The sequence below is a fragment of the Brassica oleracea genome, chromosome C5 (assembly GCF_000695525.1).
Source record: "Brassica oleracea var. oleracea cultivar TO1000 chromosome C5, BOL, whole genome shotgun sequence".
Classification (NCBI taxonomy): Eukaryota; Viridiplantae; Streptophyta; class Magnoliopsida; order Brassicales; family Brassicaceae; genus Brassica; species Brassica oleracea.
The window spans coordinates 7286430-7313936 of NC_027752.1; the positions used below are offsets into that span (position 1 = coordinate 7286430).

Sequence of the window (27507 nt, forward strand, 5' to 3'; positions counted from 1 at the left end):
ATCTCAACACTCCTTAGAACCATGCATGCTCCCCCACAAGTCTAACCAAGTTCTCTATCGTCTTTGCAGTTTATCTTTTATACAACCCGTTTTCTTTAAAACGAGCCTCCCGAATCCTATCTTTATTTTAATAACCCAACAACGTTATATATCTTCTCCGCCGGATTGCGGTCAATAATCAGTGTAAGTCAACATGTTTTTTTCCTCAACATATTAAGAAGATAATACAATAGCCTGATTGATAACGTCTTGATTTTTTGGATAATCGGATTCATCAAGAATGGATACCCCACCCACTGACCAAGACATATAATCGCTGGTAAATATATAATCTACCCTTCTCCCTCACTGATACACAACTCAACACTTAGGGTCTGATAAGTTCGGTTAATGATTCGATTAGTACAGCATAAAGAGCATAAAATAATCGAAACAATTGAACCACATGTACATATGAGTTTGTATTGCATAGGTTCACTTATAAAATCATCTTAGGAGGATTTATAACATGTTTTTAGACATTAGCTCATCCGCAATTTAATATGTTACATTTAAACCCTAAAGACTCAAGTTTAAATTGGTGAGTTACTATTAATAAATTTGAGCTTCCTCACCCGCAGCCGTAAAAAATTCAGTCGTACTCGACTATCTTCATCACGACCAGCTACAGAAGTGTGAAGGGAGCGACCGTTGAATTGTTGGAGGAAAGGTGGAGGCGCTGTGAGAAGCTTTGCAAACATAATGGTTACGCCACCCTCCGACCAACCTGTTCAATCCGCAGGTAGTCCGTTAACTTTACTCTATGACAAACTATTGATTAAATAATTGGGATATGTTCTAATATGTGGAATGGTAGTGACATATTATGTTAAATAATAGTCTTACGCTCTAATATGATAGTGCTGAACATATTTTATATGAAAATAGTTATAATACTAATTTTACTAAATAAATTTTGTTAGTACTAATTCATATGAAATTAACATCATCTCTTATAATCATGTTTGGCAATTGATTATATTAGTAGTACAAATTTGTATGATATTGTATTTATTTGAATTCTTGGAACGAGTAGCAGTTTGAATTGATATATTTTTTTTAGATTAGTATAATTTTATATTCTATGAGAATATAAAAAACATAAACGGATCAATTAGCTCTAGAACCAATAGCGCAAGATTAATTTTCAACTATTTTGATAAAATTAAATTTTAATTTGGAATATTCATATATGAAGGACAATAGAGTGGAGTTTTCGCTTTTATACATTAGTTACTTTATCGTTAGAGAATGTTGATATTTCATTCAAAATATACAAAATATGTTGCTCAAATATCTAATCTATTAAAACAGAAGTACAAAAAAAAATTAACCCTGAGTTTTCCACAATTATTACATACGTATGCCACTGGTTTTAAACTCTGTCGTTTAACGTACATCCCATCCCAATTACTTCAGTTTTTATCAAATCGTATTTGACGTTCCCTAACCCACAACTTTCGGCGGTTTGGTTTGGAATAAAATCAAAAGTTTTGGGCTTATTATGCATGATGGCCCAGATCATAATGACAACTTATATATTCAAAATCATACCGACGAACCTCACACCTGTGTCCAATTGTCTTATAAATTACCTAAACTATTACAAACCAAAACGTAAAATCGTAAGTTTGAGAAAACATGAAATTTCTTTTAGATGAGATAATGTATCTTCACATCAACCCTTTCTTAACATACTTTGTTTCTTAGTTGAGTATGAAAATAAACATTGTGTATATTCATCTAAACCATGTACGGTTTAGCGATTTTAAAACATACCCAATTTAGGATTTGTTTAAAATTCTTAGGTTTCTCAAACTTATTTGATAACGACATCAGAAGATTTAATCCCAATACAAAAAAATATAATCAGAACATTTAATCCACCCAAAATCGAAAGAAACTTTTCCAAAAACGATTCCTACATATATACAAAATATCATAACTAAATATTTCTTTTACAAAACAAAACAAAACAACATTATTATTTTGTTTCCTATTTCTACGTAGTCGCCATATCAATAAACGATATCAATTAACTAACACAATCATCATATTATCTTTTACAATCTTTTTAAACATGTAATGCTTATCGTTAAAAACGTATATTTCTCTTTTAAATATGATATCATCAAAAAGGAAAGTATATTAATTAAATTTAAAAACAAAATGTTCGTGAGATTTTGCGTGTAGCTCACAACTAACCAAATTTTTACTACTTTTTCCAATTTAACCTACTCTTTCCAATCACAACTATATATATCGACTCCATCTACGTCTTTAAGATATCAAAGAAAACCCAAATCCTAATCTATCGTGACGGCTTTTGCTCATTTCACAAAACTGAGACCTTACAAAAACAATTGGAGAGTTCAAATGAAATGTTTGCATTCATGGAAGCAACGCACATCTTTCGGAGATGATAGCTTTGAGATGATTTTAGCAGATCAATGGGTAACTTTATATTCATAACGTTTCTTCTCTTTATAATATGACTTATGTTTCTTTGAATCTAATATAATCGTCTGTGTTTTTTTATGGAAACAAGATACATGCTTCTTGCAAACCAAGTCTCATGTACCGACTTCAACGTCTTTTACCCATTGATATACGTTTTATGTTTGTATGTGTTCTTTTTTAAAGTTATGTGATTTTATGCGTGTGTTCTTATATGAATTTTAACTTTTGCTCTTTCCAGGTTTGATTCATTCACATGTTCTCTCTGGTGGAAGAATGGTTGCTGGCACAGACGTATTATTTTAATTTCTGCAAACAACATTTGCTCCTTTTTCCAAACATTCATTTCAATAAAATTGTTATTTATGGACAAACAAGTCATTTATGAATTTTCTTTTGCCTTTCTAAGCTATATGGAATTAAATTGGTCTTATATAAGACTATCATTAGCATAAACCCTGATTTGCATCACACAAGATAAGTAAAAGCTAAACTTCTAAACTTAAGGCGGGGTTTTTTAAGTTAACAACTTATGCTAGACTGTCCTACTTTTCCGTGTTATGATACCTAATTACCTTGCCCTGTTAAAAGTCTGTTTTCCAGTCCATTTTGTTGTCTTCTTACGCAGCTCGATTCCTGGAATTTGTTTCTCAGAACATCCAATATCATGCAATACATTTAAAAACGAAAAATATCATTACATAATGGTTGTATACAAAGATAAGCAAAACTTATGAGACAATCATATACACCTGAGAACACACTTCCACTAAGTGATTAGCGTGTCTTCCCTTTGCTCATCTCTATGTTCTTCCCGATTCATCTACCTGAGCTTTTCTATAAATCGTTTATGTCTCATGTCTCCTGTCCCTCTGTTACTCTGTAGAGAGTACTCGGTCTCTATTACTAATATTTCGTTCCTGAAAAGTAAATCTACCATTAAAACAGAGATAAGACAATTAAGTGAATCCGACTTCTCTATGTGAAAAGTAAATCTACCAAGTAAATCTTCATTTCAATGATTGTGTTGGACTTCTATGTGGAAATCAATCTCAGCCGACAACTCTTTTTAACATCCCAGAACTCTCCAAGTGACAATCAATCTTCAATCTTCATTTTTTTAATATGTCTCGGTGTCTAACATCTGTAAGTGATGACAATTTCAAATCCATCAGATGCATAGATAATATAAAATCTTAGCAACAAAGTCAATTGAATCGGTACAAGTTTTGTTTTTTTATCAGACTTTACACGAGAAAGTTCAGGTTTAAAATTACAAAAAAACGACAACCAAATTCGTACTTTTATTCATACAATTTCAACTTGGATAGCATCTTGGTGTCTGGTGAAAGGATCGATGAACGATTTTGTTTTGAAATCAGCAAATTGATTGATCTCTTAGCTACGAAACCCTAGCCTCACCTTTGCGATCGATCTGAGTTTTTTTTTTAACAAACATTACACTAACTGTTATTTTCCTACGTTAATTAGTTAACAACTAAATGGGCCAATTATTAATATACTGACAACAAATCAAATAAACATAGTGTTTACATTTAGGCCCATAATCATAATCTAATATTAGGACCCAACGATGACATGATCCAAATTGAAATAATAATTGATGAAACCAAAATCTGTTCTTTTTTTTTTTTTACATTTCTTCTAATTTTTGAATGTTGTTTTTTAAACTTAGTTTCATTTTTTTTTGTTTAAATAATGTTATAAATCTCAATATAAAAATTTGAATTTTATATTCAACTTTAAAACAAAATATTTATAATATAATTTAATAAAACCAACAAGTATACTTAAACCTATAATATTTTACTGTTTAATTTATGAAATAAACTAAATGAAAGCACAAGAAAACAAAAATACAATCTCAACGAAGACTAATAACATTGACAAAACACACCAATGTCAAATCTGATAAACTATAACATAATGAGTATAAAAAATTTAATATATCGAATTTTCAAAAGTAAAAAACATATGATTACGAAGAACAAACATCCGTGCGGGCACACGGGTCAAAAGCTAGTTCATATTAAATTTGTCTGTTGATGCTTTCTAATTTATTTTTTATTATAACTACAATGATTAATTCTAATACAATTTTATGTTTAAAAGCTACACATACATGAATTAATATAAACGGGAAATTAGAACAGAAAATAAATACACAATCAAAACTATTATTATATATAAATGTGACAATGTACTGTTAACATTAATAGTTGCCTGATGTTCACAATACAAATATTACAGAAGGACACACACTCAAAAGGAAGCGAGGCCGTCCACGTGGATCACAAAACAAACCGAAAGGTATTTATTTACTATAAAAAATAAGTAGTAATATTACCAAAATTGTTTCATCACAGTGATTAAATTGCGTATGATTACAGTTCATCTGGTAAATGACCGACCAACATTGAAACCCAAATATTATGACTGTAAGTTTATGTGGATCATAGTAACATAATCTAAACAACACTTATTTATCGGAAAAACTAACTTCCCATATATAATTTGATAGGCGTGGTTGTGATACATGCGACTCTTACAGTAAGAAACAATACTGAAATATGTATTTGCTATAATATATTCTTTTAAACTAACAACTTTTAATCCTAATATTCAAGCAAAAAAATGCACGTAATATGAGAAAGGCCATCTTGCTATCAAAACGAACTTCGGCATCGTCACGAGGTAAGCTTAATGGCTAGCTAAATCTACTTACATTTAAAACATTACTAATTCTAATATAAGTTGTTTATGCATAGGTACAAACTCTCTACCACATCCACAAGGAATGCTTCGCACACATCCAAAAAATAAAGGTGCATAATACTGAAGTCCCTATAATTTGCCAAGTATGTATATACTGTGATATAATTTTATTAATAAAAAAATACTTAAACAGAAAATAAATTCGTAGGTAAAAAATTATAACTAAATATTATCTATGAAACAAGTTTTTCAAACATAATTAATTCTCTTAGAAATAATTCTCGGGACAATAGGATAAAAAAAACTTTCGAAAAAGGAGTAAATAGAAAAAGTATTTAGTTTCAAAAGGTATTATCCAACCTAATGTTTTGTTTTATAAAAAAGACAATAAAAAAAAATTTGAAACATCTCATAAATATATTATTTTAATTATATAAAATCAAAACGGAAAAAAGATTTAACTAAAAAACTTTATTTAAAAGAAAAAAACTTACAACTCATACATCTTTGGAAAAGTCATAAGATAAAATATACACCATGATTTAACAACTGATAACAAATATTTTCAAATAAAGGTTCGACGTCAAAACCCGATGGAAACTCAATTGTCTCGTGCTTAAAATGTGGCGCGTTAATGTGGACCTCTGAAAGCACCGGCACGGACCATAAGACAGGTGAACCAACTTTCACCCTCTGCTGTAACCATGGTCAAATCAGACTTCCACTGATTAACCAGCCGCCAGTCCTGTTAGAAGAACTTCTTCAGCATCGGTGGTTTCGAGATAATATTCGAGTCTATAATTCGGTATTTGCTTTCACATCCGTTGGAATGAAAATGGATTACACTGGTGTCAATACTCCCGGACCCTACACTATACGTATCCAAGGTCAGACCCACCATAGAATTGGCTCACTCATACCACGACAGGGCCGTCTCCCAGAATACCTCCAGCTTTACATATTTGATACAACCAACGAGGTCAGAAACCGCTTAAATGCAATGGGGCAAACCTCAGCAGAAGGTAATCTCGATGAGACAACACTAACGCTCCTCATCGAGATGATTGACGAGCACAATTGTTTAGCTAAGATTTTCCGACGCGCTCGAGACCATTACGAAAGCATCGGGTCAGAGTATGCTATTAGGTTGGTCGCAGATAGAGGGAAGAGGAAAGAATACGAACTTTCGAGTACAAGTGTGGTCGCAGGCCTCATTGTGGGTGATATGTCATCAACAATTGGGGAACGGGATATAGTGGTCCAGTTCAAATCTGACACTTTGCAGCAGCTACGTGACGATCACCCTCTGTACATGAGCCTCCAATATCCGCTTTTGTTCTGTATGGCGAGTATGGGTTTCACCCAGAAATCCCCTTGCATCTTGAAACAGGCACTTCAAGAACAAGGCAATTCGTGACCATACGGCAATACTACGCTGCTCTAATCCAAACACGTCTTAGCCAAGGGATGACGTTGATTAAAGGCGGTCGTCTCCTCCACCAATTTATTGTGGACGTTTATACAGCAATTGAAGAAGATTGATTGAGGTGGGCGAGGAATAATCAAGAAATCTTGCGAGGCGAGCTGTACAGCAATGTCCTTGATGCGGTTAGCAAGGGTGACACCGATGCTAAAATGATTGGTCAGAGGTTTATTCTGCCGCCAAGTTTCACTGGGGGGCCCCGATACTTGGTTGAGAAATATCACGATGCTATGGCTATTTGCAGAGAATACGGGAATCCAGATTTGTTTATCACGATGACGACCAATCCTAACTGGAGCGAAATTAAAGAACATCTCACGAAATACGGTGGGGATTCTCCGAAAGATAGGCCAGATATCGAATGCCGAGTATTTAAGCTGAAACTAGATCAACTACTGAAGGATTTCAAAGCAGGAGCTTTTTCAAACCATACAAGGCGGCTCTCCACCGGATAGAATTCCAGAAAAAGGTCTCCTTCACGCACATATATTATTGTGGTTTGGTAACTCAACCAGAACTCCAAGCGCAGAAGAAGTGGATGAGATAATTTCGGCCGAACTCCCGAACAAAGAGGAAGATCCAGTTGCTTACGACTTAGTCACAAAACACATGATCCATGGTCCATGCGGTCTATTGAATCTGAATTCCCCGTGTATGGAAAATAACGTTTGCACGAAAAAGTATCCTCGGCCGTATAATGACAACACTTCGATAGACAAATCCGGGTATGTGTTATATCGTCGACGCCAAGACGATAATGCGTCTACATTAAAGGCTGGGGCTGTACTAAACAACACTTTTGTCGTACCTCATAACATTAATCTTCTGAAGAAGTACGAAGCTCATATTAATGTTGAATGGTGTAATCGTACAAGCGCAGTGAAATACTTATTCAAGTACATAACCAAGGGCGTTGACCGAGCAACAGCTGTTATTGAGAACGAAAATACAGAAACTACACCCGATGCCACGGTATCCGGAGGATCAAAGGATAAAGTCGTCAGGCAACGTAATGAGATCCAAGACTATATAGAAGCCCGATATCTATTAGCTTGTGAGTCTATGTGGCGAATTTTCGCATTCCACATACACAAAAGAAAGCCATCAGTTGAGAAGCTTATCATTCACTTGGAAGGCGAACATAGTATTACGGTTAAATCAACAGATAACCTCGTCCGCGTAATCCGTAAACCAGGTATCGAGAAGACAATGTTTACGGAATGGATGGTTTTATGCATAAGGTCGGTGTTTGCGCGGACACTAACATATGTTCAGATTCCTGAATATTTTGTATGGAACAACAATGCTAAAGTGTGGACCGAACGTAAAAAAGGAAAAACCATTGGCCGAGTTGTAGCTGTCCATCCTTCAGCAGGCGATCGTTACTACCTGAGGATTCTCATTAATAAGATTAAGGGTCCTAGAAGTTATGATGAGCTAAAAACATACAACGACGTGAAATATCCTGACTTCAAATCAGTTTGCCACGCACGAGGTTATCTAGACGATGATGTTGAATGGCTCGAGAGTATGTCGGAGGGCGCTCGAACAGCCACACCATACCAGCTCCGTGATATGTTTGTTACATTCCTAACCAGTTGCTTCGTCGCAAGCCCTAAAGGACTGTGGGAACACTCATGGAAATCAATGAGCGAGGACATACTTCACAAAAGACAAAGGATCTTAGGCCACGCAAATCTGGAACTGGATGATAAGACACTCGAGCAATACACATTGATAGAGGTAGAAAAGTTGATGTGCATGCAAGATCGCTCTTTAAATGATATTAAAGATATGCCGAAGATCAACCCTGTATTGCTCAAAGAATTGGGCAACAGTTTGTGGAACCAAGAAATGGATTACGATGTTGCCGAGGAAACATTAAGACATGACAAGCAGCACAACTTGCTTAATGCTGAACAGCGTGCGATATATGATTCAGTCTTAGAGTATGTTGATAAAAAGGAGGGAAAACTTTTATTCGTATATGGCGCAGGAGGCACAGGGAAAACATTCCTATACCAGACTATTATATCCAGACTTCGCTCAAGGAAACAAATCGTTCTACCAGTTGCTTCTTCAGGAATAGCCGCATTGCTATTGCCAAACGGGAGAACTGCCCATTCTCGCTTCAATATTCCCTTGAAGCTCGACGAAGATAAGTTCTGCAACATCAAACCAGGTACGATGCTTGCTGAATTAATTGAGAAAACTGACCTCATAATCTGGGATGAGGCACCTATGACACACAAGCATGCTTTTGAAGCATTAGACAAGACATTGAAGGACATAATGTCTACGAAATATCCACCCGCAAAGAATCAGCCTTTTGGCGGCAAAACAGTTATGTTGGGTGGTGATTTCAGACAAATTCTACCGGTCATCCCACAAGGTAGTAGAGCTGATACTGTATTAGCTTCGATAAGTCATTCATACCTATGGAACTGCTGCCACAAATATTTTCTGACGACAAATATGCGAGTCAATCAGGATGAGAAAGAGTTTTCTGATTGGCTTCTCAAAGTCGGGGAAGGTCGTCTTGAATCAGACCAAGAATATGAAAATGATGGGTATGATGATCAATCCATAGATATCGATGAATCTTTGATTTGCCAGAGTTTTGTTGACCCATTAGAAGGAGTTGTTGAAGCCGCATATGGGGATATCAATAAACCGACGAATTCCCAGACTTCCTATACTGATAAAGCTATCCTCACACCCCGTAATGAAACCGTCGATGAAATCAATGCTTACATCATCTCGCGGACAGACGGGGTAACAAGAGATTATTTCAGCTCAGACAGCTTCGAGATATCAGATACTACATCAGATCAAAATAATACATTATACGCCATTGAGTATCTCAACTCATTGGAATTCTCGGGTTTGCCCTCGCACAGGCTAGCTCTGAAAGTTGGTGCCCCAGTTATGCTTCTGCGAAACATAAATCAGAAAAAAGGATTATGCAATGGTACGCGGATGATCCTAACTCACGTTGGCAATCGCATTCTAAAGGCAAAAATTATCACTGGCTCCCACATTGGAGAAGAAGTTTTGATCCCAAGAATTGTGCTTTTGTATGATGAAACAAAATTACCGTTCACATTACGTCGGCGGCAATTTCCTATCAGATTGTGCTACGCAATGACAATCAACAAAAGCCAAGGCCAGAGTTTGAAAAAGGTCACCTTATATCTGCCTAAACCAGTATTTTCTCATGGTCAACTTTATGTGGCCCTCTCCCGTGTCACAAGCAAAACAGGATTGACGATCATCAAGACCGAGGGTTCCCACCAGATGAGGGTGAAGAACATAGTCTTCAAAGAAATATTCAAAAGCCTTATTCCCAACAAAGGTAATTTAAAATTTCTTAGTAGTTTTCATTCCAATCATTATTAAATATCTAATAATACAAATAATTATTCACAGATTAACAATTCCAATAAAACAAGGTCTTCTTACCCATGGGTTTTGCCGCATCTACGTCAGGTACAAACCTTTTTATAAAAATAGGGTTACTGTTGCATTTATCATAATTTATGCGAACTAACTTATTCTTATTTTATTTCAGGCCATTTCTTTCGTACGACCTAAACACATCTTCAGATCCGTGAAAGACTTTATCTATTTCTTACATTATGTACTTTGCTTACAACTTTTTTTAAAGATAATTGCATAAACTTGATTTTCACCAATCATTCAAACATTTAGATCATACAATGCTTCAATTTCAAACAAAAGTATTGAAACTTATTATGAAAAAATAAATTATCAACGTACTTTTCCGCGCAGCGGATCTAGTTTAATTACAATTGCTACTAAAGTAAATATCGTTGTATACCATTATTAAAAACACAAACGTTTGGTTGATTTACTAAACCCTTAATCGTTTGGTTGATTTACTAAACACTTAATTACAATACCATTAACCATCTAAATATAATATGTACTTTCCTTCATATCGTTTTATAACGTTACTAAATGAAATGAAATTGTATTGTCTACGATCAATCGTTCATCTTTGTCTAATGAATCAAATGAGTCAATAGATACATTCCTATATACCTATTAATAACTTTGCTTAACCACAGAATTCCATCGGTTTAATTTTCGTCTGCCTGAATCAAAATCAGTGTATTATAAATTACTAGGATCGGCCCGTCCTACGGACGGGATATGATTTACGTATGATGTATATGTTTATATTATTGTATATTTTCTCTGCATGTGTTTTATGTTAGGATTTGAAAAAAAAAATTACAATAATGTTTATGGTTGTTAAGATGTTACAGGAAATTTTTTAAAAATATTGAATATCTTACCAGAATAAAAATTTAAAGCTGACGTTATTGGCTACTGCCCCCCCACTAACTAAAATTTATGGTTTAGACACGTTTTTAATTCGATCTTGTTTTGTTTTAAATTTTTGTTTCTTGCATGAAATTTCCCTCTCTTATAAATTTCTTTTAATCCATTGATAATTTTATATTTTCTTCTAAATCAAGCTTTGCATAATGGAAAGGTGAATCGATGTAAAATTTTATTTTCTAAATTAGCTAATCTGTAAAATAGTTTAATATTGATCGTTACTACTTAAAAATAACCATATTTATTTTAAGAAATTATCAAATTAAATACATGAACATATATTAGGATATTCTGAAAAAATATTACTGTTAGCTTCTAATGTATAGCTTGTGATTTTCTCTATTTTTATTTAATTACTTCACGAATATGATTTTTGTAGATTGTTTATAATGCATTTGACTGATTTTATTGCTTTTAAAATTTAACCTAAACATTAGTCTCGAAATTTGTTTAAAAATATCATATATAAATATATACCAGTGTATATACACTACACAGCCATATTGATATATTATTTGTAGATGACTTCTTCGTCATCATCAGCTTCTTCTTCTTCTATATGCTTTTTTTTCCCTGATGATTGCTTTCTCAGTTGTCTAGTAGTCATTGCAAAACACAGATGCTAATCAGGGGGAAAAAAAAAAGATACGCTGGACTTACCACGGCATCAAGTTCAATACCAAGAATTAAACACAGATTCTCGAACTCTTCCTTAGCTACACAGTTAAAAGAAGAAGACTAAGAAATAAAAGAAGATTAACTGAATCAAACAAATGGATTGAAGAAGAAGGAAGGTATACCAGTGTATATAATTTTCACCAGAAGAGTGGTTAAAAAGCAGTGAATAAGAGCAAAATCCAAGGCGTCAGCTAATTAGTGAATACTCTTTACAAAACTGGCCAATCAAAGTCATTTCCAACATACAAAACTGTGTTCAACTACATCAAAGAAGAACAACAACTAATAAGTGGATCTTGTTCTTCTACTTGTTCAGAGTTCTGTCTTTTCTGGTCACATAGAACAACAAAAGAGAAGCATTTTTAATTTCTTATATTACATATCCAAGTGTATATGAACAGAGAGAAAAAGAAGGACACACTGTGTCTCTAAATTTGCGGCATGAAATTGAACTTAGGAGGATTAAAGTGCAGATTTGGCAACACCTATAGTGTCGCTGTGGATCTGCATCAACATGGCAGGAACCGGAGTTGGGTTGAGACACTGTGGTAGAGGCGGACGAATAGTACTGTGCAGGAACCGGGGTTGGGTTGGCCGGATCCTATCCATCAGCTTCTTACCAAATGAATCCTGTAAAAGAAGGAGAGCTAAAAAGAAGGAGAGCTAAACAGACAATTTCAGAGAAGGTGAAGTGAAGATAAAAAATATTAAATTTAATAACTCGCAAATTTCTCACTTTTGAATTGGGTGAAACAGATTTTATGTTGTTCAACGGCGTTTGATTTGCTGGAATCAGGAAGCTTCTGCATCAGCTCTTGATCTTCTCGGCTGAGACGTTCTCACTGCCATAAACAAAACAAATTCTATAAACAGCCAAAAGGGATGAGTATATGATCTGAGTGGAAACCAACGCTGCATCAATATGAGTGGAAACTAAAACTGAATAACAAATGGGTTTAGTACTGCGTTTAAGTTTTTCTATTAAACCAACGAAACCATAAACCAGTTTAGTCCCCAAATAACATGTATCAATACTACACTCACAATGAGGGAGATAGAAAGTTAACCCTAACCAATCCTTAACGTAAGGGTTATGTTCCTTTGTTACCTTTGGAGCCACGTATCCAAGAGTACCAGTTTCTTCAGTCATGTCATTTGGATTCTGAGCTCCAATCCTAGCCACTCCAAAATTAGCAAGCCATAGATTGCTCTGTTAATCCAAAAGCATGTATCTTTTTCATATAACGATGAACGATTCTATCTGAATGTAAACAACTTAGCCTGTTAAAGATCAATCACAATTGTATATCACAAAGATTCCTTTATTTCTTGGAGATTCATAAAGAATGAAAAAGTGTTATGTTTCCGTAAACTTACACGCCGGAGAGGAACGCCAACCGTCCCGTGAATTTATGCTGGTATCATGACAAATTTCCATCGCCAGCGCATCATTAATTTCCAGATCCATGACTTTGAAATCGGATTCAGATTTTCAAACGTCAAGCATAGATGCAAAAAAATTGAGCAAATGTAAATTCCATGTGCACAGAAAGAACAAAAAGGGAAATTTAACTTACAGACTGCCATTAATAAGAATCTAGGATGAAATGTCAATTAAGATGTCTCTTAGAAACAATCGCTTCTAACGGAGAAAGAAGATAAAAGAGGATCTGAAGAAGATTGTGGAAGGATTAGATTGTTTGAGGGTTCCGTGAGGTGCATATATATACCGAATGCAATCACAACTGATGGATAGGATGACCAAGTAGTGTGCTGCTTAGATAACTGGATCGTCACTGCGCGATCAAAGAGAAACGAAGAACACAAAGGGGTTCGCATCACAACTGATTAGGGTTTCCGTAGAAGCTTGTGGTCGATGGGCCGCAGACTATGCGCAACACGAAGCCCACGTGAAGCCCGTTCGGACAGAACAAAGCTTTAGTGAAACGGTGCGGATCCGACGTGCCAACGCGGTTGAGCTCCTATTTCCGACGTGGCATCCGAGCTGGCAGCCTCAGGAGGGATACAATGCTTCTTTTATATATAAAGATGTAATTCAAAATCAAAACTATCTTAAACAATCGATATTATCACCAGAAATTGTTTAATTCAAATTCGAAAATTATCATTTATTATTTTCCTAAGCGAAATTATCTTCCAAAATATTTTCATATATCTAAGCAATCACCATAACAATTTTGATATCAATCAACTACCACAATATTCTTATTTTGCTTATAATCTTGCAAATCACGTATAATATCTAACCATTAATGACCTATATTCACGTAATTACTTTAAATTTAAAACAAACTAAGCAATTTTGAAAAAAATTGAATATTATTTTTTTATCTTTTCATTTGTTTGTATTACGACTGTTTAAAAAAATCTGTAATTATAACTTTAAAATATACATTAAATCCCATAATTTTTAGTATAATTTAATAAACACTCACAATATACTCAAATATTTTACACTAATATTTACGTTACCAAGTAAAATGAAAAGTTGTACAAAAAAAAAATACATCCTCATAGTTTAAAAATGGATACTGAACAAACTGAACAAAATACACCAATTTCAAAACTCTATAAACTATGAATCAGTAACATGAATATTTAACATATAATCATTTTGAACATATATCCGCCGAGGATCCAAAATCTAGTACTTTATATTATTGTCTTGATAGTCCCTATCAAACAAAGCAGCAGAGAATGATGAGTTGAGTTATATTAAAGTTAGTGTTCTTAATTAGCGGCGAAATACATGCCTTTTCCTCAAAAGACAATACGACTATATATATGATTAAAGTAGCAAGTTTCAGATTTTTTATACACAGTGAAGGTCCGCACATGGACGCATTTTAGTATAATAAGAAAAATCATTAAAAGGCCAGTTGACGAGTGTATTTGGTGGACAGTAAGCTCGCCGTTAGGGTTTTGTAATAAGCGACCAAAACTTTTGTTCTCAGATATTTTATTAATATAACGCGTTAATAAAACAAACACTCTTTCTTCTCCTTCTTCTTCTACACAGAGCCAGCCACCTTATCATCTCTCTATCCCCACATTTCCTCTTCTCGCCGGAGAGTGTGATAGAGAGATGGAAGGTCTGATTCAACCCAGAGGGATCCTCTCTCTACCCGCCAAACCCACCGGAGCGAGAACTCTTCTTCTCCAACCCTCTCACGCCTTAAAGCAAAGACTTTTCACCAGAAACCTCCCTCCCTTGTCGATTTCCTCTAATGGGCACTCCAAATTTCAATCCTTTCACCCAAACCCACACAAGATTTCGATTTCCCACAGGGAGAGAAACAGAGGCTTCATCTGCAAGGCGGAGGCCGCCGCCGCCGGAGAAGGAGGAGACTCGACGGCCTTAACGCCTCCTAAGGTTTTCGGCGTGGAGGTCACGACTCTGAAGAAGATTATCCCTCTGGGGCTAATGTTCTTTTGCATTCTCTTCAACTACACGATCCTCAGAGACACCAAGGACGTCCTGGTGGTTACGGCGAAAGGAAGCTCTGCTGAGATTATACCGTTTCTCAAGACATGGGTGAATCTTCCCATGGCTATTGGCTTCATGTTGCTTTACACCAAACTCTCCAATGTTTTGTCCAAAAAGGCTCTCTTTTACACTGTTATCGTCCCGTTCATTGCCTACTTCGGAGCCTTTGGTTTTGTTATGTACCCTCTCAGCAGCTTGATTCACCCTGAGGCTCTTGCTGATAAGCTCCTTGCAACGCTCGGCCCTAGGTTCATGGGTCCTCTCGCTATCATGCGGATTTGGAGTTTCTGTTTGTTCTATGTCATGGCTGAGCTTTGGGGTAGCGTTGTGGTCTCAGTTCTCTTCTGGGGCTTTGCCAATCAGGTGAATTACACGCGCTTGTCATTGGTCTCACTAGCCATAGTAATAACTATCTTATACTATATGTGAATCTTTTTTTTTTTTTTTGGTGGCAGATCACAACTGTTGATGAAGCCAAAAAGTTCTATCCATTGTTTGGACTAGGTGCCAATGTTGCACTTATATTCTCAGGAAGAACTGTGAAATATTTCTCTAACATGAGAAAGAATCTTGGCCCTGGAGTTGATGGTTGGGCTGTCTCATTAAAAGCCATGATGAGTATTGTCGTTGGGATGGGCCTCGCCATTTGTTTCCTTTACTGGTGGGTCAATAGATACGTCCCACTCCCAACACGTAGCAAGAAGAAGAAGGTGACAATCAGGTTGAATATTAAAAAAATAAAATAATGGTTCTATGTTACTAACTGCATAGCTTATGTTTGTTACAGGCGAAACCACAGATGGGGACGATGGAGAGCTTGAAGTTCTTGGTGTCATCACCATACATCAGGGATCTAGCTACTTTGGTTGTCGCCTATGGGATTAGTATCAACCTTGTTGAAGTCACATGGAAATCAAAACTTAAAGCTCAGGTGAGCAACATAGAAAGTTTCTCTAATAGGACTATGCTTTTCATCTTACGTATCGTATTCTTTGAGCGCAGTTCCCTAGCCCGAACGAATACTCAGCGTTTATGGGAGACTTCTCAACCTGCACGGGTATTGCAACATTCACAATGATGCTTCTAAGTCAATACGTATTCGACAAGTATGGATGGGGAGTAGCTGCAAAGATCACTCCAACCGTTCTGCTGGTGACCGGAGTTGCATTCTTCTCTCTGATACTCTTTGGTGGCCCGTTCGCGCCACTGGTTGCCAAGCTTGGTATGACACCGCTGCTCGCAGCTGTCTACGTTGGAGCTCTCCAGAATATCTTTAGCAAGAGTGCTAAGTACAGCTTGTTTGATCCTTGCAAAGAAATGGCTTATATCCCATTAGATGAAGACACCAAGGTTCCTAACTCTTCTATCTTCAAGAATGTACATGCATATAGGTTTAAGATTAAAAGAGAGAAAAAATTATAACCAAACCATACCAAAAGCATAAACACTAAACTAACTAACCAAATTTCGAATCAAAATAACCGAATTTACCCAAATTAACCAAATTTATCTAAAATTTTTTAAAAACTATTACCTAAATCAAAAACATTGGTAGGATTTTGAAAACCGAACTAACCAAATTTTAAACCGAACTTTATTTTGGGATTCAGTAAGATCTATGTTGAACCGAATAACCCAAACCCGCATGCCTACCTACCTGCATTCTTTTGATCTTTGGTCTTTACGATTTTGTGACATTGGTTTTTCAGGTTAAAGGCAAAGCTGCAATTGATGTTGTCTGCAACCCATTGGGGAAATCTGGAGGTGCACTAATCCAGCAGTTTATGATCCTTACGTTCGGCTCACTCGCATGCTCCACTCCTTACCTTGGAGTCATCTTGCTCGGTATAGTCACTGCTTGGCTAGCGGCGGCTAAGTCTCTAGAGGGACAGTTCAACACTCTGATGTCTGAAGAAGAGCTTGAGAAGGAAATGGAGAGAGCTTCATCGCTCAAGATTCCTGTTGTGTCTCAGGAGGATGCCTCACCAGGAGAATCTACTAGCCAACTACCGGAGAAATCTGCTCCGACCAGCATTTAGACGGTGACGAATACAAAGGATATTGAGATTTGATACTTGATACTTGATACTTGAGAGGTTTAAAGGTGTTTTGGGCTGAACAAGATTTTGATAGTGAGAAGACTAGAGTCATTTAGCCATACGCTTTTGTTTGTTTGCTTTCTTTATACCCAACAGCAAACTAAATTTATAAGTTCTATAATCTTATGAATAATCTATGTATTTTAGACAACATTTTAAAAATAAATTTGTGTTATTCTTGATTATTGTATTTCAAATTTTAATAGATTTATAAACCCAATCAAAATTATGTGTTATTGAATTAGTGGTTTTAATTTCTATGTCAAGATCATGCATTATTTCCGATTTATTTATTAATTTGATTTTTATACTAGGTTTTAATGGATCTGGAAAAAAAATTGTATATCAGAAAACCAAAACAAAAAGATTATACGGATTTTATAAAAAAAATAGTTTTAATTTATTTACTAAACTGAATTACTATTTTAAAAAATTATAAAAATCAACTAAATATATAAGCGAACGAACTATTGACATTGGAAATAAATATGAGGTGAATACGTTTCCAATAACAATTAAAATATCTGATTTACTGGCGGACACGTCGTCGTTTCGAAGGTAATGATCATCGCTAATTAAGACAGGTCTTGTCCACTCTATCTTCTCGCCTTAAAACCCCCCACTGTAAAACCTCTACCAGTATGAACCATATTCTTCCCTCTCCGCCTATCAGACGATGGCGTCTTCATCTCAAACTCCTCACTTTCATCTCAACCCAGAAAAGTCGAAACCTTTCCAGAGAAAATCTCGTAACCATAGAAACGTCAACTTCCAGTGGAATTTCGGAATCCGAAAGCTCATCTTGAGAAAATCTCAAGGACTATCAGTTCTCAGCTCGAGTTCCAGCAGCACCCACTTCTCCAATTCCCAATTACACGGCCTCTGCGCGAACGGGAAGCTGGAGGAAGCCATAAAGCTCGTCACTTCGATGCGGGAGCTGCGTGTTTCGGTAGACGAAGACGCGTTCGTGGCCTTGGTGAGGCTGTGCGAGTGGAAGAGAGCGCACGAAGAAGGATCCAAGGTTTATGATATCGCTATGGGTTCAATGAGCAGCTTGGGCGTTGAGCTGGGTAACGCGTTTTTGGCTATGTTCGTGAGGTTTGGTAATTTGGTTGATGCCTGGTACGTGTTCGGTAAAATGTCTGAGAGAGACTTGTTTTCTTGGAACGTGTTGGTCGGTGGGTACGCGAAGCAAGGGTATTTCGACGAGGCGATGTGTTTGTATCATAGGATGTTGTGGGTTGGTGGTGTGAAGCCTGATGTCTATACGTTCCCTTGTGTGTTGAGAACCTGTGGGGGTATACCTGATCTAGCTAGAGGAAGAGAGGTTCATGTTCATGTGGTTAGGTTTGGGTATGAGTTGGAGATTGATGTGGTGAACGCTTTGATTACTATGTATGTGAAGTGTGGTGATGTGAAGAGTGCGAGGTTGGTTTTCGATAGAATGCCTAGAAGGGATTTGATCTCGTGGAATGCGATGATCTCTGGTTATTTTGAGAATAGCATGTGTTGTGAAGGTCTTGAGTTGTTTTTTGCTATGCGTGGGCTTTCTGTTGATCCGGATTTGATGACCATGACGAGTGTTATCTCTGCTTGTGAGCTACTTGGAGATGGGAGGTTAGGGAGGGATATTCATGCTTATGTGATAACCTCAGGTTTTGCTGTTGATATGTCTGTCTGCAACTCGTTAACTCAGATGTACTTATACGCTGGGTCGTGGCGTGAAGCTGAAAAGGTTTTTAGTAGGATGGGGCGCAAAGACATTGTGTCATGGACCACTATGATTTCAGGCTATGAGTTTAACTTTCTTCCCGGAAAGGCCATAGACGCTTACAGAATGATGGATCAAGATTGTGTGAAGCCAGATGAGATAGCAGTCGCTGCTGTTCTATCTGCTTGCGCTACTCTAGGTGATCTTGACACAGGTGTTGAGCTCCATAAGCTTGCGATTAAGACGAGGCTAGTATCCTACGTGATTGTTGCAAACAATCTCATTAATATGTACTCAAAGTGCAAATGCATCGACAAGGCCTTGGACGTCTTTCACAACATCCCACGCAAGAACGTCATATCTTGGACATCGATCATTGCAGGGCTCCGACTCAACAACCGGTGCTTTGAGGCGTTGATATTCTTCCGGCTAATGAAAATGACGCTGCAGCCAAATGCAATAACTTTGACAGCTGCATTAGCAGCTTGTGCTAGAATAGGAGCTCTGATGTGTGGGAAAGAGATTCATGCTCATGTGCTGAGAACAGGAGTGGGGCTTGATGATTTTCTTCCAAACGCACTCTTAGACATGTATGTACGGTGCGGGAGAATGAACATCGCTTGGAATCTGTTCAACTCCCAGAAAAACGATGTCTCATCATGGAACATTCTCCTAACCGGATATTCAGAAAGGGGTGAAGGCTCGGTGGTGGTGGAGTTATTCGACAGAATGGTTATGTCCAGAGTAAGACCAGACGAGATTACATTCATCTCACTGTTATGCGGCTGTAGCAAATCACAAATGGTCAAAGAAGGTTTGATATACTTTAGCAGAATGGAGGAGTATGGTGTGACCCCAAACTTGAAGCACTATGCTTGCGTGGTTGATTTGCTTGGCCGTGCAGGCGAGCTAGAAGAAGCGCACAGCTTTATACAGAGAATGCCAGTTGTACCAGATCCAGCGGTATGGGGAGCCTTGCTTAACGCCTGCAGGATTCACCGTGACATTAAACTCGGTGAGCTATCAGCAAAACGTATATTTGAGGTGGACAAAGAGAGTGTTGGCTATTACATTCTGTTATGTAATCTCTATGCTGACTGTAACAAATGGAGGGACGTTGCGAGAGTGAGAAGAATGATGAAAGAGAACGGGCTAACGGTTGATGCAGGTTGCAGTTGGGTAGAAGTAAAGGGTAAAGTCCACGCGTTTCTCAGCGATGACAAGTACCATCCTCAAATAAAAGAGATCAACACTGTTTTAGAGAGGTTCTACGAGAAAATGAGTGAAGTTGGGATTACTAAAACAAGTTCTATGGGTGAGGCTGAGATTTCGAGAGATGAGATATTCTGTGGACACAGCGAGAGAAAGGCAATTGCTTTTGGTCTGATCAACACGGTCCCAGGAATGCCGATTTGGGTGACAAAGAATCTCAGTATGTGCGAGAGTTGCCATGATACAGTGAAGTTCATCTCCAAAACAGTAAGAAGAGAGATCTCTGTTAGAGACGCTGAGCATTTCCACCACTTTAGAGATGGAGAATGTTCATGTGGAGATTAGAATGAAAACAGAAGAAGGAATATATTACATCAAGGTATTGTTAATGTTATTACAAGGAAGCTTAGATTAAATTTTGGCTTTGTTTTGTCTGTAACGTGTTCTGTATGTAACATTAGCTATAGATTCAATCTTAAATTTTATTGATAATCATTACAATAAGAAAGAATAGCTTATAAACAAAACAAAAAGTCTTTTTATTTGTGTTACAGGAAGTAGAATGCTAAGTTGTATAATTTTTCAAATAATGAAGAATGTAAAAATGTTCTATCTCTTTTGGAAGTTGAAACTCTTGATTCCAATAGCAAAGATGATAGCAAAGGCCAATGGAAAGATAACGTTCATGGCAGCAACCACTCCCAAGAAACCTTCTCTGAATCCATAGAAATCTTTGATAAATTGCTTCACGCTCGTACCATCTGCCATCGGTTCAGTAATATCACCGAACTGTGATGTGATTAATCCATACAGTGTCCATGAAACAGGGCAAAGCCAGTAGTACCACTCCCACCAAACCGGCATACTCTGTTTTACCAAACCAAAACAAAAGTTTAGGGTCAAAAACGTAATAATAAAATAAGTCCAAGCCCCTTTTTGAAATTAATTAGTAACAACGATAATTTTCAAGATTTTGGTGTAGTTACCGGACGAGGGATGAGGAAGCCGGAGAAGAGATTCCATATGCCGTAGAAGGCGGATGAGACGACGGAGGCGATGTGGTGGTTAGGAGTCATAGCAACAGCCATCATACCGTAAAAGGTGAAAGTCAAGAACGATCCATACATAAAGAAGAGGTACCAAAAGAACTTAGCAGCGGTCCACTCGAACCCTATCATCGCATACACTATGAGACCGTACACCACAGCTTGCACAAGAACGTAAGGCATCTCTATGAACACCTGAGCGAAAGCATACGGCATGGCGGAGTACATTCCAGCGGCTTGTTCTCGGTAAAAGACTGTTCTCTCGACGTTGACGACAGGTTGAACTGAAGCAGCGTTTTGTAGTCCGAGGAAGAGAACAGCTGTGTACATCGAGCCCATAGCGTTTGATAAATCTTGTTGCGTTCTCCTGTAGATGAAACAAGAAAAATTAATTAAGTGTTTAGGTCGAAACTTGGAAGTCACGTTTTGTTTCTTGGAGGTTAATTAGGCTTACGTTTTGCCTCCGAGGTCCCAGAACATTGTGCCGAACATGAGAGCGATACCGATTGTGAAGAGGAATCTGACGGCGGTGTAAGGAGGGTTTCTCCAGTAGGACCAGTGTTGTTTCCATAGAGAAGCCATGCATTGTGTCCAGAATGATTGTGAGTATTGTGTGGGGAAGTATAAGTCTTTTGACCCTGGAGCTGGTTGGCTTAGCTCCTTGATAAGATCCTTGTTTCTCCTACAAAAGATTGGTGAGATCACATTCTACAACGTCTTGAATGTGATTATATTTAATACTTACGTGTAAAGTTCTGAGTTCTTGTAGAGTTGGGCGAAGTCAACTCCTAAAGCAGCTTCTTGAGAAGTGGTTGAAACTTCAAGCATCCACGTTGCTGGGTTGTAACCCTCTGTGATCTTGCTGATTCCTTGAATACTCTGTTGTTGAGTTAAATTAACATATTAAGTCCATGTCTTACTTGAGCTACAAACAAACGTAGAATATAATTTGATTAACTATGTCTTATGTGTTACCTCAAAGTAGTTGATCAAATGGCTTGATTCATGTCCAAGAGGTCCAACGTAGATCTCTTCACCTCCACGCTTCAGCAGGAACAACTGAAGATACACAAACATATTAGAACAAATGTTTTTAAAGTTTTTTTTTTTTTTTCATTTTTCTTGTTAAAAGTGTTTTTTTATATACCTCATCAAAGGCTTCAAAAATGTCTATGCTAGGCTGGTGGATGGTGCAGACGACTGTTCTCCCTGTATCCACCGTGTTCCTCACGGTTCTCATAACGATGGCAGCAGCTCGTGCATCCAATCCGGAAGTAGGTTCATCCATGAAGATGATGGAAGGGTTTGCAACCAGCTCCACAGCGATGGTCAGTCTCTTTCTTTGCTCCGTTGACAAACCGCTCTCACCAGGTAGTCCCACTAGTGCTTGCCTCAGGGGCGTTAGCTCCACCAGATCCATAACTTCATCTATGAACATCTGCACCATTACAACCAAAAACATTTGTTAGTACTATTTCGATTTACTCATTTAATTCTTGGAAATGGTAATGTCTGAAAAATAACCTTTCTTGTGTTTGAATCAACTTCTTTAGGTAACCGTAACCAAGCTGAGTAAACCAAGGACTCGTAGACCGTAACATGTGGGGAATGGATATCGGTTTGTTCGCAGTATCCTGAGATACGTGCAAATGTTTGTTGGTTCTTAGGGTAACCGGAGATAGTGATGTTGCCATCAATGTAACCACCGGTTTTCCTTCCGGCAAGAACATCCATCAGAGTTGTTTTGCCAGCGCCAGAGACACCCATGAGAGCTGTAAGCACGCCAGGCCTGAATGCACCATTCACACCTTTCAACAAGACAAGTCTGTCTTCTTGTGTTCCTTGCTCTATCATTTCCTGTTGTAAAATAAACAAAGATTAGTAGGAAGTTTATTTGATTGATGAGAACTCAAAGGGGCCTAGGATGTTGTTGTTACCTGAGGCATGTCAACTGAGTATATAACATTGTCGAAGGTTATTGAATGCGGCTCAAATGGAAGCACCATTCCTTTTTTCTTATTAGCATTTGCTTCAACCACGAGAAGTTCTGTCTCGTTACTTGCAGGCTCTTCCGTTAAAACAGCTTGAGGCTTTCCCAAGGCTGTACATATGGAAAGTTCATATGGTTAGAGGAATAAATAAAATGTTGTATCAGAGATGTGATCAAGTAAAATGATTGGTTACATACAGTTGAGATATGTTAGAGCTAGCGTGAAGCCAAAGTTAAATAGCACCACGTATCCGAGTAAGGCTCCAGTTCCAATCCAGTACCAGTATGCATGTGGTAAGAAACCACGTGACTTTAGGACAGTAACTCCAAGTGTATCACTTGAGTTTGGAACAGCCTGTAATACAATCAACGTATCAGTCACGTCTAAAACATGATACCAAAACCTTGATAGGGGGATGGATACTTACTCGACTCCAGCTGTGTCCGAAGAACTCGTTGGCCACAATAGCGTTCTGTCCGTACATGATTGGTGAGATCCAGTAACCCCAAATCCACCACTTCTTAATATCATCTGTTTTGACAATAGTAAAATAAATGGTTTGAGATTTTGATTTTGAGTTATGTTAGAAACTTGATGTAAACGTATATGAATGAGATGAACACATACCTTTTGAAAGTACCACACCACCCAAGGCAAAGAAGACGAGCATCGCAAACGCACCAAATGTGTTTGCAACGATCATGTTTCTTCCCAATGCTGCCACCATCTTAAACAATGCTGAAGCCATCTGGTTCATGAGCACGAGTAGAATATACTGCTTAAACAACCTGCAAGTAACCGAGAAGCATTCATTCTTATCAACTCTTGAGTAACCAAATGATTCATATTTAGTTGTTTGGTGTATGTAATAAAAAAAAATGTTTGCCAAACAAAATATTATTACGCAAGCGACATGTCAAAATCTAGTGTATTATTATAATATACCTTCCAATGTTGGGGTCAAAGCCGATGACATAGTAAGTGATGAATGCTGTGAGAGCGGCTTCGATGAAGCTTATAGGGATCTTGAGAAGCCAAGGAGGCAGAGAGTAAACCCATGCAGGGTAGAAGAGTAGGTCTCTTTGTTTGTAAAACACAGGAAGTTTTGCAATGGTCATTGAAAGTTCAGACATTCCATTGAACATGAGCATCATAAGGATGAAGAACAAGGCTCCTGTGTAGAGACTCCCATCTACTACAGTCTTCTTTTGCATCTCTGTCCTAAAGAACAGAGTCATTGTCGCAAATGCCATCACCAGCAGCTGTAAACAACAACATGTTCATGAATCTGCCTTGAAGATTTTGAAACAAATGAGAAGAGTTGGTATTCCACTTACTTGTCCGAACTTGAAGTAGTAAACAAATGAGTTTCTTTTCATGAGTAGATACTCTCTGGAGAAGCTTGTGTTGACAAGTTCTTTGATACCAACTCCATACTTCTTGGTGGTTAGAGCAGCTGGATGGCTCTTCTTCTTGTCAAACGGCACGGCAAGCTCATCTCCCATTCTCCTCCCAACATGGAACGATTGAAACGCCTCTGCGAACTCCCTCACTCTTATGAACCTGTAAGGCTCATCAGGTCGTGCCCAGTACTGCATTTGGTCTTTCTTTGACGTCACTTCTTGAAGAAAATCAGCGACACCTTTTCTTGGAGGGCATTTGAATCCCATGGTCTCAAAGAACTCCACCACATGCTCACGTGGGCCCTCGTAGATGATCTCACCTTCCGCAATGAGGAAAATATCATCGAAGAGATCGAATGTCTCGGGGGCAGGCTGAAGCAGAGAGATCAGAGCTGTCCCGTTGAAGATGTGAACATAGTTTCTGAGAGAGTTCACTATCTGGTACGTCGTTGAGCTGTCTAAACCAGTGGATATCTCGTCCATGAACAAAGCCCTAGACGGTCCGACCAGCATCTCACCAGTTGTGACACGCTTCTTTTGTCCTCCGGAGATACCTCTCAACATATCATCACCGACCATTGTGTCTGCGCAGACTTCAAGCCCTAAGATCTATAAAAGAAGCTTATATGAGTTCAGTCTAAGACTTCGATAATTTTCTTATAAAAAAAAATGTTTGAATGAAACTATACCTTAAGGATGTAATCTGTCATCACATTTGTTTCTTCACCTGTTGTTGATGTCGCCTTCATGAAGACATCAATATCAGGATCAGGTTTGATGTTTGCTTCCTTCTCCCTTCTTGCCAACTCCGTCAACATATCTAATGCACCACAAAAACAGTGACGGTCAGCAAAAATCAACATATACCAAAACGAATTTTTTTTGAGAAAATGGTTAAAACCAAAAACTCACCATAACGTGAACCAACACCTTGGAAGCGAGCTGCGTAAGCAAAAGTCTCACGAACTGTCATTTCGCCGATGTGAACATCGTTTTGACCTATATATGCAGCTGCTCTTTGTGGCACAAACTCATTCATTCCATGACCATTGTATGTCACTCTTCCAGTTTCCTACAGACCAAATAATGATAGGTTTAATATTTTGATTCCATTTTCACATAAGTCTGAAACAAAGAGAAAGAGGCAAAGTTGGAACCTTTAGTTCGTGGTCAAGCTTTCCCGCCAAGGCAAGCAAAAGGGTCGTTTTGCCAGAACTTGGAGGACCCAAAAGCAGAGCCATCCTGTACAATTAAAAGTTTTTTTTTATTATTTTCTTAAAGTGGTCAACAAGTTCAAATATTTTAACAATATCTCAATAAAATAACCAAAATCATTTTATATAGAAATAGATAACGGAATCTGAAAATTCACCTGCCGGGCTTAACGATTCCACTGACGTCATTGAGTATAGTGAACTTCTTCTTCCGGTTGGGAAGGAGGTGCAGAGAGTTCAGGAGCTTCTGGTATATAACAATCGAATAAAGACTGTTGTTAGATTTGTTTTTTTTTTTTTGAATATATAAAGCAGGAAAAAAAAGAATATGTAAAAAGCATTCTTACATCTGCAAAGTTGGATATGAAATTAACGAACGTGGGTAAAGCTCTGCCACCGACATGAACCTCTGCTTCAACTTTTAGATGATCAAACCGTACTTCTATTGTCGGAAGATCTATTCCAACCCTGTCATTTTAGAAAAAATTAGTACACAGCCCAAAAAAAAAACAGAGCTCCTCTGTTTCTATTGAAAAGAGAGGTTGTGTTAGATTGGATCAAGACTTGTTTACCTGTCGATACGGTTCTTGAGTTTCCAGAGGAGCTTCTCATGCTCGTCGTCACCGACTTTGATAAGCCTCTCGAGCAGTTTCTTGGTATCTTGGAATCCAAGCTTCTCAATGTCGATCTGGTTGATGCCATGAGAGGCAGTGAGGATTCCTTTCCTGAGACGGTCAAAGGTAGGGAGCTTCTCAAGAGCAGCCCATTTCAAAGCTTCTTCATCGTCTTCTTCTCTAGAAGACCTGGAGAAAATCTCCATTCCTGAATCTCTCTTCCACGCAGAGGAGTCTCTTCTCAAACTGTTACTCGCTTTCTGAAAACTAGTTCCTTCCATTTTCCTCGGATTAGTGAATCCCAGAAATCAAATGTTTTTTCTTTTTCTCTTCTCTCTCTTTTTTTTTGTTTATATCAGATCAAGAATTAAAGAATAAGTTATGCAAACATATGGAGCAAAAAAAAAAAGAAGAGAAATGTGAGATGAATGATGAAATGAATGTAGGGTTTGTGTTCTCGTATATATACATATTTGGCAGAGGAGATATAGTTATTCACGAATATAAGCACATGCATGTATTTTGATTAAAAAAAGGTGGAAAAATCAGAGACGGAACGTGACGAAGAGACTGACGTTCTACGCTTTTTCCTTGGTGTACTTTGAATTTACAAATAGTAAAAGGAGAAAGCTTACGTCAGCTGTGACTCTCTCTGGGACATCTAGAAGCAGCATATTAGGAAAGCGAATCCTGTAGATATACCAACGTAAACCTTGATCCTAAAGGTATTAGAAACTTCTAATATGTCTCTATGAGAAGATAATGATAAAACAGCACCGTTTCATTTCATTAATTGATCCCACTTCTAAACTTTTATAACTTTTCACCAGAATCATATTGTACAGTGTGAACTTAATAATAAAAGGTTTTTTGAAACATAATCATGTCTTTTTCTCTCTTTTTTTTTGTCAATTAATCATGTCTTTTTTCATACGTTCTTTATGCATC

At 37.5% G+C, this 27507-nt stretch overlaps 4 protein-coding genes and 2 long non-coding RNA genes across 7 annotated transcripts; 4 read left to right on the plus strand and 2 right to left on the minus strand.

The window, feature by feature from the left end:
- Nucleotides 1–2335: 2335 nt before the first annotated feature.
- On the plus strand, nucleotides 2336–2818 carry LOC106293931. Its single transcript, XR_001260686.1, has 3 exons — nucleotides 2336–2493; nucleotides 2588–2662; nucleotides 2738–2818. It is a non-coding gene; the product is annotated as an uncharacterized LOC106293931 (long non-coding RNA).
- A 130-nt stretch (nucleotides 2819–2948) lies between these two features.
- On the minus strand, nucleotides 2949–3938 carry LOC106293930. 2 transcript variants are annotated; one of them, XR_001260684.1, is made up of 3 exons: nucleotides 3799–3938; nucleotides 3496–3640; nucleotides 2949–3416 (listed from the first exon to the last, which is right to left on the minus strand). It is a non-coding gene; the product is annotated as an uncharacterized LOC106293930 (long non-coding RNA). The 2 variants fall into 2 exon arrangements; XR_001260685.1 differs by having other exon boundaries at nucleotides 2952–3416; nucleotides 3811–3938.
- A 3007-nt stretch (nucleotides 3939–6945) lies between these two features.
- On the plus strand, nucleotides 6946–10329 carry LOC106344395. Its single transcript, XM_013783785.1, has 4 exons — nucleotides 6946–7083; nucleotides 7130–10070; nucleotides 10168–10204; nucleotides 10287–10329. The coding sequence occupies exons 1-4, from the start codon at nucleotides 6946–6948 to the stop codon at nucleotides 10327–10329; spliced, it is 3159 nt and encodes a 1052-aa protein (XP_013639239.1).
- Nucleotides 10330–14758: 4429 nt separating this feature from the next.
- LOC106295964 (ADP,ATP carrier protein 2, chloroplastic) lies at nucleotides 14759–17553 on the plus strand. Its single transcript, XM_013731980.1, has 5 exons — nucleotides 14759–15632; nucleotides 15725–15979; nucleotides 16057–16200; nucleotides 16272–16619; nucleotides 16979–17553. Exons 1-5 carry the CDS (start codon nucleotides 14868–14870, stop codon nucleotides 17306–17308), a joined length of 1842 nt encoding a protein of 613 aa, XP_013587434.1. The 5' UTR covers nucleotides 14759–14867; the 3' UTR covers nucleotides 17309–17553.
- Nucleotides 17554–17991: 438 nt separating this feature from the next.
- On the plus strand, nucleotides 17992–20808 carry LOC106295054 (pentatricopeptide repeat-containing protein At1g15510, chloroplastic). The gene has a single exon (XM_013730827.1). The coding sequence runs from the start codon at nucleotides 18045–18047 to the stop codon at nucleotides 20634–20636; it is 2592 nt and encodes an 863-aa protein (XP_013586281.1). The 5' UTR covers nucleotides 17992–18044; the 3' UTR covers nucleotides 20637–20808.
- Nucleotides 20809–20836: 28 nt separating this feature from the next.
- LOC106295053 (ABC transporter G family member 40) lies at nucleotides 20837–26840 on the minus strand. Its single transcript, XM_013730826.1, has 19 exons — nucleotides 26518–26840; nucleotides 26293–26413; nucleotides 26104–26192; nucleotides 25889–25973; nucleotides 25644–25803; nucleotides 25421–25551; nucleotides 24666–25340; nucleotides 24274–24590; nucleotides 23956–24116; nucleotides 23756–23859; nucleotides 23526–23682; nucleotides 23275–23438; nucleotides 22862–23194; nucleotides 22485–22775; nucleotides 22313–22396; nucleotides 22083–22216; nucleotides 21792–22019; nucleotides 21278–21704; nucleotides 20837–21158 (listed from the first exon to the last, which is right to left on the minus strand). Exons 1-19 carry the CDS (start codon nucleotides 26838–26840, stop codon nucleotides 20901–20903), a joined length of 4242 nt encoding a protein of 1413 aa, XP_013586280.1. The 3' UTR covers nucleotides 20837–20900.
- Nucleotides 26841–27507: the final 667 nt, after the last annotated feature.